Source organism: Phalacrocorax aristotelis, chromosome 2, assembly GCF_949628215.1.
Source record: "Phalacrocorax aristotelis chromosome 2, bGulAri2.1, whole genome shotgun sequence".
NCBI classification, from domain to species: domain Eukaryota; kingdom Metazoa; phylum Chordata; class Aves; order Suliformes; family Phalacrocoracidae; genus Phalacrocorax; species Phalacrocorax aristotelis.
Genome location: NC_134277.1, coordinates 68,814,530 through 68,828,558, shown reverse-complemented (window position 1 = coordinate 68,828,558; position 14,029 = coordinate 68,814,530). Strand labels below are relative to the sequence as shown.

Here is a 14,029-nt window from a genome sequence, read left to right as displayed (position 1 = left end):
CTATTATTTGGAAAAAAACATGCTAGTTTCCTAGTCTACTCAAACACTCACCTTGAGTTCACTCAACTCTGACACTGCTCATTACAGCTACCAGCCAACAGACTGTCAGGCTCTTATCACTTGAAAACGAGCTACATTACAACTGCATGTCATCATTAGTATTCTATTAGTATTTCTATTTTCTCTCATTTATATACACTGCTGATGCAAAATTCTTCCCTCAAAACTCAGTTCTGCAATTCCATTTTATATCTCATTTCAAAGTCCCCAAAGACCTCATATTTACTTTACCTTTTTAATCACAGCAAAGGCAAGCAGGCAAAAGGTCACTTATATGAGTGACTCACTTGCCACCTTCTTTTCTGAACTACGATGAAGATGCAGATACCTTGAGAAAAACACAAGCATTTAAACTGTGAGAACCTCCAGAAAACATCCTACAACACCCTTCTTGACAAAGGAAGACAGATTAAGATAGAGTTGGCTTGGAGAGATTTTTATAAACCTCATTTTACACCTTGGTCACACCAGTGGAAGAGTATTTTCAAAGTCTCATCTATCATGCACATAAGCCATTAATTTCTTCCTTATTCAGGTAAGAAATTCTCAAATAGCAACCCATAATGTGAGTCAGACCATGTACCAGAAGAACCATAACTCAGAAAACACGAGCATTGCAAAACACTAAGGGCATTCAGCCAGCCCAACACCGAGGATGTGCATTTCTGGGTTTAAACTAATACAAAGTTGCAAGATGCCATTCTGAAATTTCAAATAAACCTACACTGCATTCCTTGAAGCACATGCAAAGCTTCTATCTGTGAGAATAGATGACAGTAGGGACAGATTACACTAAGGGCACAAAGCTTGCACACCATCAGTATTTCAGAAAAAAGCTTCCAATTGCCACATTCATATCTGCAAAAGTGAAACTTCAAAGACTACTTGAGAGGATGCAGCCTGCCCCAAAGAGTAATTAAACAAAAGAGGAGAGATTAGACTGATATCTGTCTAGGTTCAGTACTCATCCACTATGCCCTGCTGAGCACTTGAAAACAGAACTGGCAAGAGCTAACTTCTAACTTTCACAATGGGGAAGTCAGACATCCCCCTCCTTCAGTACACAGTACTTCTGACAGTAAGGGAGATCCCACCATGGAACTGGGATGCTGGGAGGGACAGAACATCTACTGAATTTATTAAAAAAAAATTCAAGATACTGTTCCACTGAAAGAGTCCTGAGGAGTACACTTAGGTGTTGCATCTTCATACACACTTTCATCATCCTTTTGATGGATACACAAGTGTTTCCAAGTGGATTATTTCACAGCTAATTTACACAGGTTCTCAATCATGACAGAGGTTTAATACAACAAGCAGTAAAAATTTAGCATTAAGATACATGTTACAACTATGCAATGAAAATTAGGAATACCACATGAACTTCGCTACAATGTTATAAACACCTCAAACACCAAGGACTTGGAAGCTCTTGACAAGGAAACTACAGCGCAAGCTGTCCAGTGTTCAATGGTCTGTTTACTAGAACTGATTTTCCTTTTTGTTTTCAACTTGGATCTCAACCAGAACACATATGAAGACTGTAGCACCACCCCAGAGAACGCCAGTCTCTCATACACATTTTCAGTAGGATGGAAAAAAGCTTACTGGATGCTGTCAGGTTTTCTTGTTTGCTTGTTTTGTTTTCCTCCAACATGTACTTTGAAAAATTTCATCTTGTTGTTGGGCATCCATTTCTGTACTTCTCTTTGCCTTTCATTATCCTTCCAGTTGTGGTCCCCAAGTATCCTTTCCCTATATTCTACTGTGTCAGCAGCAAATCCACTAATGAGACACCTTTCGTGTTTCCTTGTATGTTATTTTGTCTGTGGACACCGAAGCAGCATTTTTCAAGGGCACTACAGTCGAGAATGCAGGTACAAGGATTCGATTAACACCAGAAAAAAAAGTGAGAACTATACAAAGCTTTCTTCTTTTTAACTGTAACGGGCAGTATATTATTTTCTAAACAGTTTGTTTCAGAATAGCATACCTGCTGTCATCATGGCAGGAAGCTCCAAAACAGCAAAACCTGAGTGCTGGGGTGATGTTCCACGATACACTTCTAACACCATCTTCAGAATCATCTTTTTTTACCCTGATCAGTACAACAGCAAAGTGCAGGAAGACTGCAAGCAGTTTCTGCTCTTACTCCCACAAAGTTCAGATGACTGCAAAGTTTTCTTCTAAAAAACATACTCAAACTCAACTACTTCTTGCTGAGCATTCACAGGACCCATAGTAACATATTAATGTCTTCAGCTGCATACAGTGAATATAGAAACATGTCTTCATTTTACCAAATGGCCGATTACTGTTTCAGCCCGATTTCCTTAGACAAAATTATCTGAAAACACATTTCAAGTCTAAAGGAAATTTAGAAACATCTCAAAATAAGGAATGACAACACGGTATGACAGGAAAGAAAAAAACACCATAAAAATATCAAAACGCTTTGGACTTACATCATTCAGGGAGGTGGCACTACTGCGCCAAAACAACTCTGGAGCACTGCACACTTACATCACATTGCATACATAAAAAAAACTTCACAGACAGATGCTGACAAAGAAACTTTCCAAAGACGACAAGGGTGCTGCTCGTTCAGGGCCATAAAGCAGCTTTGCCAGTAGAAAACGTCCACCAGCTCGCTCTGTGCCTCCACTGGAATGCTCTGTTGACTTATCTTTAGCAAAAGCTCATCTACTGTAAAACAAGCCTTGGCTTTTGAATCACAAAATAAAATTGAATCTGAAGTGAAAATCCAACAAAATAAGAACTCCAAAGTATTAAAAATTATACTGCAGCCAATGCCAGTCACTGTACAAATCCATTCATTTTGCAGACAGACTTCCCCTTCCACCTCACCCAATTCGTTTTCCTTCAACTCTGAAAGAATCAAATTTGTGAAAGGCCTTCACAGTTACGCTGCACATGGCTTTAATCATAAAATCAGACAAAAAGTGGAAGCCATGTGGAAAGAAATATCAAGTACTGCAGTTTCTTATCTAAGATCTGCTGTCACCTGTCATCACACAAGAAAGATTAAGCAAAACAGATTCATATACTTGCATTTAATGTTAGAAAAATTATTGCAGTAGCTCAAGAGACAGATTCAGAATTTTGAAGCCTTACACTAGAAGAAGAAAATTTATTCTCACCTAGAGGCTTTTGAACACTACTTATTTGGGAATGACATTTATGTTTAAAAAGATACTATTGAATGAACTAAGAAAATGTAAGCTCAATAAATATTATGTACATTTTTTTTTCATTTTACTTGCAATTCTATAATATTTTATAATACAAAAAGTCAGAAAAAATGTTTGTGTGGACAGTTTCAGCAATATGTTTTTAAAACAAAGCATCAAATTACTTTCTATAAAGTTTACAGTTAACAATGCATCCTGGTAGTTTTTTTAAACACATTGAACAGTATCTTCATAAACACATGCAGAGATAGGCATGCCATTCCAGCCACAGCAGCTGCTTTGATTCATGTTTATGAGGCGCTTAAAATTCTTGGAATATACGTATACTGCAAAAAGAAGATGCAGTGACACCACGAATCACGAAGTAAGCCAGTACTAGCTTACTATCTATGCTGTTACTAAACACGAAGGGGCAGCAGCATGGGCTTGGCATGGGCTCGCATCTAGAAAACAGACCGCTAAGTACGTACCCTGTTGCTAGTGCAGTGAGCCTCTTTGATGTGTCTTCAGCATCATCATTAACCATGCTAGTTACCATGCACTACTAACACAAGGACAGAGCAATGTTTCAGGCATACCCTTTACCACTGTGCTGACTGATATACCTCAAATTAAGTACTGCACCATTAATAATCACCAGAACATATTCATGGTTTAATCTGTCAAAAGAATAATTATGGTATAAATCTTTTTCCTGCATTATAACACTTAAATAGCAAATAAGTTATTACAAGATGACAAATCATTAGCCACTTCATTAATGGCTGTGGCCATATAGATTTTCCTATGGTAATCTACGTGAAATGAGATGAACATTCGGATTACCTACTGGTGAAAAAGTTGCACCTTACAAATCACTAACTTTACATTATCTGAGGAAGATGTAGGTATATTTGGTAAGCGTGTACATGCTTGAGGATGCAACAAAATGCCAGATAAAGGTTGCGGCTGATGACTAAGGCATGTATTCAGGATACAGTTACAAATTTCATTAGATGTTTTAATGACTGAAGGTTGGGTTTTTTAATTATTACTTTTAGATTAAAAGGCAACTATCAGAAATAAAGACCAGAACTGCAGAGGTTAATTAACAACAAAGGAAGCACAACAGCATCAGAAAGCCACTCATTCCCTCTTCCCCAAACACAAGAAATGACATAAAGGGACACCCTCCCACTGCACTGAAAACAGCTTGTGTAACTCCTACTCTTCACCAACACGGGTGTCATTGATTTTGAACTCCCATCAGCAATATGTTTCCCGATTGACCTTCATACTGCAAATTTTCAATCTGCTTGTTGTTAACTTACCGAGCCCCTCCCTCAGCTCCCAGTGAACACCCACTGCATGCCACAGGAGGATGGTAAAGACACACCCAAGCAGCTCAAGCCCCAGCAGACCTCAAACTGATGATCGATTTCATAACAACATACAATATCAGGTACTGGCTGAACACACTTATATCCATTCTACTGTCTCTTGTAAGAAGACACACAGCAACATCACTTCCAGGCAATAGCATGACTGTTTTAGTTCACATGGTGCTTTGGGTCTCAAGTTAACTTGACACTGAGTCCTGTGGTGCACATCATTGCACTGCGGGGGTCCTTTTCTTTGTAGGCTGCACTTACTGAAGACATAAAATTCACTGTCTCTAGCCAACACTTTCACATTTCCTTGAAAAGCCTTCTCCACACTCTGCCTACAGAAACAGACATCCCCACAAAATACAAGGAACCATGCAATCGGAGAAGTTATTCAGTTAAGCAACAGCATCTGCACAACACTGCTGCAGCAGCTGTCATTTCGCTATAGTAGGCAGTAATTGTTTCCATTAATAGATTCAAACCATGCCCAGGGCAGGCCAAATAAGCAAAGAGACAGTACTACTTTCCCAGTCTTAAGGACAGTATGTCCATGCAAAAGACACTGGCAACACAGAGGCAGCTACCACTCCTCAACCTGCATCCAACTGTACATGAATGAAGAACTTAAAATCTAATAATGTGTCAAACACAACAGCAACAAGTACATTTGTCAATTTAAAGGTTTAACTCTAATCTTATTACTAGAAGTACCACCATGCTGACTCCCTGAACAACAGATGCCTTCCTGGGCATGCTGCGCTGCAGGCCTGAGACCAAGAAGGGATTCGCTTCATCCCCAAAACCCCATACCAAGATTCGCACCCCTGCTCTGTGCGACACACAGACCCACCCAGCGGAGCGGCTGGAGTGCACTGCTTCTCTCTGAGCTCAGGTTCTGCTGCACAGGGACTCCTAAAGCACCTCCCAAAGTCTTCTGAATCTAGCCCACACCTGGGTCACTACGATGCTTGCAAGTATCATTTAGATTTAAATTTTCAAACGATTAAATTACAGTGAATCTAATTAGAAGTCTGAAATCTTACTATATGCCCATTTAATAAACCTACCAGATGCACAACAGAGCAGAGATAATCTTGTTTTCAAAACAAGAAAGCTGACTCTATTACTTATACTAAGGGAGCAAAGGAGGTAAAAATAAAGTTTTGCCTTTAGTCCTGATCTCCCCAAAGAAAAGGACAAGAAAAAAATTCCATTTTAACAGAGCTGTACATTTTTTAAATTCATAATTCATTTCAGTGAACAACATATTCAAGGTGTATTGAGTAGTAATCCAGATCTCAAAAAACACCTCTGGCTACAGTAACAGGCAAGCGCATACGTACCTGCCCCTTCTAAACACAGATGCTAAGCGTGTCTAAAGGCCTTACTAATCTTTTTAACAAATATTTTCATGTTCCACAGTGCGGGCATTTCTAACATCATAGAACAGGTGAGCTGGACAAGTTCAAAGCTGAACTTCATTTTACTGTGTTCTGCTCAGAAATACTTGAACATAATACTCGGTAGTCCAAAAGCAGAGAATGGCTACAAAGCCATGACTGCGTAGACATGGTAATAACAAGCACAGTTTTCTGTCTCTTCAAACGCTTTATCTGTTTTTGTTCTGAAATACTGCCAGCTAAGTACTACTCGCTGCTTACCCACAATCCCAAAAGCCCCCAGCAGCAGTTTCCTCTAGCAATGCCATGTGAAGACCAAAGCACAAGGACTTAACAGCTGTCTGGATCTTATGAACATGGCAAAATAATGGATGCTGCATTTGCTCACGGTTCAGACTACCTTAGGAAGAACCAAGAGCCATGCCACAAACTTGTAATCCAAAATACTGCATGTCCCATTTTGTTTGAAATTACATGGAATTTAAGAACAGTGATTTCAAGGAACTGCATCGTGTCCCATCTAAGGCATGAATGAATTAAAGCAATGCAAAAATAGCCTTGAAATGCCATTTTCCAACCACACATTTCACAATTCAAATATACCTCTTCTGCAAAGCTTCAAAGCTAACAGTTCACATCCTGAGCATTGATGTCTAACAGGAGAGTTAACAGAAGAGGTCAAAGACAGATTACTTTCACAATTTCCTGCAAACAAAGATAAATGATGCTGCCTACTATTATTTTATAATCTACCTCAGGCAGGTGATAATTCGAAGTATACGCAGAGACATGACCTCGTTGATCATTCCTTCAGAGACGGAAATAATTAGCATCTGTCCTATTTCAGCTTCCACAAGTTTCAGTTTGAAAAAGCGACCATTATCATTACATCCTCTCCCTACAACAGCGCTCTTCTCTCATCTCCGATACTATTCAAAGCAATGTATCAAAAAAGGTCAAGTGCCACAACCACCACACAAAGGACTATGTACTAAAGACCATCCAAAATCATGGTTGCTCCAAGGCAGGGGGGAGCAACAGCTGTTTTCTGGAAACAAGTTTTAGGACAAGCTGCCTAGGGATGAGATCTGTGCTTCAGGTATTAATCTTTGAAAGTATCATGATCTACAAAAACTAGACAGGCACACACACACATCTGCTCCTAGCTATTTATTTGATTGAAGACCTTAAACCTACTCAAAAAAGCCCCCATATATTTTGGAATCTTTAGTAATTTACACCTATGAGTGTTTTACCTAAGTAGAATTTAGGCCTTTGTGCTAACTTGTCCGTTATCAAAATGAGGATGGAAGAAGAGAAAACAAGGAAGGAATAAGATTTTTTTTAAAAAAAACAAGAGTTAAGCCAGGCAAGAAAGATACTTTTGGAGAGAAGTGGTAATTTTAAGTTCAGCTCCACACACTGATGATTTCCTCCTTATTTTCTGCCCCGAGGTTTTTAACAAGGCAGTTTGCATAAGGCTACTGTGCTCTAATGGAATAAATTGCCCAACAGACAAATTTTTGTTGCAGTCAAAACTACAGTTGAAATAGTATTTTGGTTCTACTGTCTCCATAGTTCCTTGTTTATTTCTGTCAAGACAAATATTTTGCTTACTAAAGGAAAAATCATGTCATGAAGAACTGTTGTCAGAGAACTAAAATAAAACTTTTATTTTCAGATCCTATGCATTAAAAAGTGTAGCTGTACGGAAAGGCTGGAGGAAAGCATATTTTAACAATCAACAGAAGAGGAGGTACCTGGTAAAGCCTAATTTGTCCTACTAAAAAAATAACATCCCTAACAAAGTCAAATCTTTCATAAACCTAGAGAGAGCTGTGAAATTTCTATTATAAAATATTACTCAAATATTTTGAAAGATTGTAACTCCATACTCTATTTCATAGTTACATTTTAATACTGTACCTTATTGACAACAACCAAATACAAACATTTATAGCAAGACAGCAGGATGTATACAACTGGCTTGAAACATAACCTTTCTAAAAGATTTTAGGTTAGAACAATTTTTTCAGGAGGAGTGTACTTTGAGAAAGGAAATTCGGATTCCCAGGTAAAGGCAGAAAAAAAGTCAGAGGGTTCCCAGAAAGACAAGATGTTCTTCTGGGGAAGAAAGGGAAACCTCTATTGGTTTGGGGGAGGAAATGGATAAGAGACAGGAGAGGTAACTAAAATGACACAGAAGCACACTTTGGCATATCTAAAGGAAACTACTGCTACTAGTAATAGTAAAGCAAGGGTTAAAAGTATGAAGTCCAACAACTGACTTACAAAAACTTTGCCAACACCAGAGATTATACCTGATACCAGCTAATGAAAACCGTTCTCTTCTGAACTCTGCCTCCTATTATTTTAGTCGATAAAGATTTTACTGTGCCTTTCAGGCTCAGACTGTTCGGTTTTACTACGTTCTGGTTTTCCTCCTTTGTTAGTTTAGAAAGCTAGAAGTCCTGTGCCTGTGGGGAATAGCAGGCCTGCTGCTTATAAAAAGACAGAACACTTGTATTTAATAACAATTACTATTTTGTAGCTGTGTTTGCTAAGGTGCATATGCTGTGTGGTCTAGTAGTTAGAAGATTAAGTCAGAACCCTGTTCTAATTCACGGTTATAACTTTCTGCTTTGCCTCTAATACAACAGTGGAAGTTGGACAGATGACAGCTCTGCCAGAGATTTTAGGCTTTTTCCACCACTTGTAAAACTACTTGCCCATCTAAAATGCTTCAGAAATATCCTTTATAAAACCTAGAGGTTGATTAACAGCATGCATCTGAACTTAGGCTGAATTTTAAAACTCTGTACAGAATAGGCAAAGCTAGTAGAATTTGTTTTTCCTAACCTTGGATATTCCTCCAAGAGTAAATTTAATAATATTATAATGATTAAAGAGTTATATAATTTCACTTCAGAAAATTCTGTCAATACCTTTAAAATTATAACTGAGAGAACAAAGCCAATAAAAAGCACAGTCCTGAATTCCACACCCTATAGTCTCTTGGCCTCAGCTCAATTAAGAAAAGCAGTCCTAGAAGCCAAATTTGCTTTAGAAGGCTACTTATTCTTAGTCCGAAGTGCAGCACAGACCTGTACTTCCATTCAGCAAGAAAAGGGAAATTTCCATCTAAAATGTAAAATGGGAAAAGTAAGGCTAAACAGAATATTAAAATAATGCAGTATAGTAAAGAAAGACCAATTAATCACCCTAACAGTGAAATCATTTTTGCAATGACACGGTTGCTCTGAAAGAAAAATCCAGTTGAGCTACATAAAAACAAGCTACACAAAGAAAACCAAAAATCCATTTGACATCTCTAACCCTGCCAAGGCATCAATCCAAGTACAAGCAGCAACTACTCAGCAATTCAGAGCCAGTTTATACAGACATTTTATGGTGGGTACCCACAGAAGAACAGAATTAATTCTTCATCATGATAAATTAAACTATTTATCTTGAGTAAAAATTAGAAATCAACAGTTTAGCACTGAAGAAAATGTAAGGATCTTCGCAAGGTGCTCAAGATCTATTAGGCATCTCAACAGGTCACGTACAACACCTGCCATTGAGAAGGCACCCAAACTACATGTCTGCACTAGTGCGAGTTACTTCTGATCAGTATTTGTCACTGATATTCCCAATCCACTCACATCAGGCAGTTGCTTCAAATGCATCAGGCATGCATGTAATAGCCGGCCAAATTCCAGCCTCGCAACGGCTGCAAGTGGGACAGCTATCGCCAACACAGCTGTCAACGGTGAGGTCGCACGCAAGCATCACAACTCACCCGTAAGGCTCTTGGTGCAGAACAAGGAGCCAACTCCAACCAAGTAAGAGAATTTATAAATATTACAGATATTAAAGCCAGATAAACACAAGCCACAAAAGCTCTCAGAAGACAAAGAATCACTGCACAGTCTCATGAATACCTGCAGGCCAACATGCAGAAGAAGCAACATGCACACGTTATAGGCTCTTTATTAAATCCTCTGGCCCGTAGGCTCTTTAGTCTACCAAAATAATGATTTTTCAATCTTAATTCTGTTCTTGCTTTGTAGACTCTATTTGTATTTCATGTTTTATACCTGTCAAATCCACTCATTTTGAAGACTTAATGTTATTCTTATTATAGCAGTGTTGTGATGGAGGTTATATATACACTTCAATAAGCAGGAGGGAAAAAAACCCATACTTTCTAGAACAGACTAGTCTCACAAAAAACAAGATTTCTGGTTTATAGATAGGATGCTAAGACCCACAGAGGCAGCCCGACTTGCAGAAGACACACAAAGATCTGTGAAAGGGGCAGGAAACAAGCACTGATCTTTCAAGACCCAGGCCAGCACCTTCACCACAACAATGGTTCTGAAGACAATGCAAGTTGGATTTAAGTTAAACTGGTGTGGTTACAGCTATATTCCAGTATGTGGATTAATATGAGAAGCACCTTCACATCTTGGTCATGTAAAAATACAAAAGGTCTCGACCTTTTCTGCTGGAAAACTGTAACAGCATGAGACACCGCCTTTGAAAAAAAAAAAAAAAACCACCACAACACTCACACTACAGTTTCTTCATAACTATTATGAACTTGATCAAAAATATTCTTAATAAAAACTTAAGTAGTAGGAACATATTCAGATTAAAACCTCTATAACCATGCAAATGATTTCACACTCCTTGTCATTAAATACGTTTAACAGATCAACTTAAGTTGAGCAGTCAACAGGTAGCTGAAGAGATATGCATACAACGTGTGCTTATTCCCCTTGCACCTCCCTGTCTTTCCCCACGCTCCCTCAAAGCAAAGAAATCTTTTCCTGTTCTGATCTATTTTTACAGTCTAGTGCATTGGTATTTTGGATTATTTCCAAGGGTATTCTTTACTGGGGCATCACAAGTAAATGCCAGATTTCAAAATTATTTTAGCATATTCTCATAGGCTACTTCACAGAACAACACTGAATTAATGAAGGATCGAGCAATTACGGCCTTTTCAATTACAAATACGTTAAAACTGAGTAAAAATACTTTAAAAACAATACCATTGCTAGCATAAAAATCAGATTCTGCTTCTTGTTACACCAAGTTATTAGCAGCCTGCGCTCAAGGGAAATTTCTGAAAACGGCACGCAGTCAGTTTAAGCCCTTACCTAATCAACAGCTTATTTTTCGAGCAGTTAATCAAGAATCAGTTTTCAAACCTGGGAGGCCAACAGCGATCTCCCATCTCCACATCCCAAGCTGGGTACCTCCGACTCCACTCCGGAAGGCAGGAGAGGAAGGTCTGGTCCTTGCTTCCCAGGGATGCAAGCCCAGGGCAGCAATCCCTGGCTGGGAGCTCACCCTCGCCCGCTTCCCCCCCACCGCAGCCCCTAAAAGGCACCGAGCATAGAACTTGAGGACGCTGCCGCCCCCCACCCCCCACCCCCAAAGGAGCCAGGCGAGGCGCCTGCCAGGCTGAGGCACCGGGGCCGGATCTTTATGTGGGGCTCAGGGCGACTTGGTTTTTTACCTTTCTCCCTGCTTGGTGTTGGAAGGCGGAGGGTGAAGCACAGTCTGGTTCCCTTCCATCTCCACGATGCACTTGGTATTCAGGTCCAGCTCTGCAAGGCAACACGGCGGGCAGCTGTACCCAGGGGTAGCTCGCGCGCACACAGACACAGGCATCCCCCCTTCTCCTCGCACGCCGGGGCAGCTCGCCCCCCGCCGGCTCCCCCTCGGCCCGGCCAGGCTCCCAGGCGTGCCTGAGCAAGGGGCGGCGGCGGGGGTGTGTATGTGCGAGGGGGTTCATCCTCCCTCCGCCCCGGGGGAGAAACCAGGGTCGCGGGGGGACGCGGCGCCCGCCTCAGGCGCGCCCCGGTGCCGCCCCCTCCCCACTCCTCCCCCCCACCCCCCCCCCGCTTACCTCTCCTGTTCATCGGCCGGACCCTGACGGCAACTTTCACCTTGGTGTCCGACATCTTTCCCCCACCCCAGCCCCCGCCTCCCCTATCCCCGGGAGCGGCGGCGGGCGGCCCCGCTCAGCGGCAGCGGCGGCTGGCGGCCTCGCAGCGCCGCGCACAGCGACACGGCGGAGCGCCAACCTCCATGCCGGGCCGGGGCGAGGGCGGGGGGCTGGGGCAGGCGGGGAAGGCGAGAGGCGGCGAGGGAGGGAGGGAGGGAGAGAAGGAGGAGGGTCCGGCGCCGGGAAGGGCGGTGGTGGCGCAGCCCCAGTCGCCTCCCTGCTCAGCCGCGGTCCGCACCGGCGGCTCTAGCGCTGGCTACCGACGGCCTCGTTCGCTTAACAGCTGCTGCTCCTGCCGCCGCCTCCCCACCAATCCCAACCGCCATCTTCCGCCTCCTCTCGCCGCGCCGCCGGGATTGCGGCGCCCAGGCAAGAGGCGAGGGGGCAGGGAACAGCCGCGGCGCCGGAAAGGAACGGAAACACCCGAGTGCCTTCGGAACCCGGCGAGGGGGGGGCAGCATCGCTTCCCTCGAGCGAGCATGCGCGGCGGGCCGCTCCGCTGGAAGGGCGGGAAGGTGGCGCTGCCGCGCTCGCCCGTCCGCGCATGCGTAAAGAGGGCGCGGGAAGGTGGGCGATGGGAGCAGACCTTATGCCGCCTGCCCGGCGTGGGCGTGGGGGCTGCCGGGGGGCGAAGGGCTCTCCTGGGGCCCGGCGGGGTGGGAGCGGGGCTGCGACGGGCCGGGGCGCCCCTGCTTGTGTCCTCAGGACCTTCCCGAGAGCCACCGCCGTGGTTTGTGCAGATGTGTGCTGTCACTGCAAACTCGCCAGTGTGCCTGACTGGACATCAAGTTTACTTGTGGCAAGGAAAAGCCGCAAAGAAAGGCCCACAAATTGCCTCAGACTAAATGTCATGGCGTGAGGGAATTTTTTTGCTGTTGTTGTTTAACAAAAGATGAGCAATGCTCTATTAGAAAATCATGACCTGGTGCTGACATAGGTGGTGCATGTCACGGAGGCCAGGAAGCCTCTGTGTTCAGTTTTGGGCCCCTCAGTACAGGAGGGACATTGAGGTGCTGGAGTGCATCCAGAGAAGGGCAACAAAACTGGGGAAGGGTCTGGAGAACAAGTCTTATGAGGAGAGGTTGAAGGAACTGGGGTTGTTTAGGCTGGAGAAGAGGAGGCTGAGGGGAGACCTTATAGATCTCTACAACCACCTGAAAAGAGGTTGTAGCAAGGTGGGTGTTGGTCTCTTCTCCCAAGTAACAAGCAATGGGATGAGAGGAAATGGCCTCAATCTGCACCAGGGGAGGTTTAGATTGGATATTAGGAAAAACTTCTTTACTAAAAGAGCGGTCAGGCACAGGAACAGGCTGCCCAGAGAGGTGGTGGACTCGCCATCCCCGGAGGTATTTAAAAGATGTGGCTCTTCAGGGCATGGTTTAGGAGGCATGGGGGTGTTGGGTTGATGGTTGGACTTAATGATCTTAGAGGTCTTTCCCAACCTTAATGATTCTATTCTATGAAGTGGTGCTGTACCTCGAGGTGATAGAGCAAGGGTCCCAGTCCCCCAGCCTGCCCTTTGCCTCCTTGGAAAAGGGCTGCCTGTGAACCAGTGAGGCCAATCATGCTGTACTGCTTTTCCAGGCAGTGACAGGCCACTTTTGACAAGTGCCTGCCCAAGCACCACAGGACAGAGTTGTGTCCATCTACTAGTGACAAGTTCAACATTGGGGGAAAGCATTACAAACAGCAGTGCACTACCCCAGCAACCATGAGCTCCAAGGATGGCTGTGCTTCCAGTGGACAAGCCAAGAAAGACTTTTAGTTAAAACTGCACCATGATCTCAGGATAGCCTTCTTTTTCAAGTGTCCCATTAAAACTTCATTCTTTTCTCCAGAAGTGTTTCCTTAGCTTCAGTAATATATCTTCCAGAGAATCAACCCTTATCATTGATGCAGCTAACTGGCAGGAATCCTGGTGCAAAATAGCAGTCTGAAACATTTTCTTAGAAAAGACAGGCTCAAACC

General features: G+C 42.9%; 1 protein-coding gene across 3 annotated transcripts in view; it reads right to left on the bottom strand.

Annotated features, from left to right (window-relative positions):
• The window catches only part of KIF13A (kinesin family member 13A), a 119,320-nt gene extending 106,840 nt beyond the window's left edge, over positions 1–12,480 (bottom strand). For all 3 annotated transcript variants that reach the window (XM_075083945.1, XM_075083947.1, XM_075083946.1), the window contains exons 1-2: positions 11,963–12,480; positions 11,570–11,660 (exon numbers count right to left, since the gene is read on the bottom strand). In XM_075083945.1, coding sequence (XP_074940046.1) covers positions 11,570–11,660; positions 11,963–12,017 — 146 coding nt within the window. In that variant the 5' untranslated portion in view covers positions 12,018–12,480. The remainder of the gene's footprint in view (positions 1–11,569; positions 11,661–11,962) is intronic.
• Positions 12,481–14,029: the final 1,549 nt, after the last annotated feature.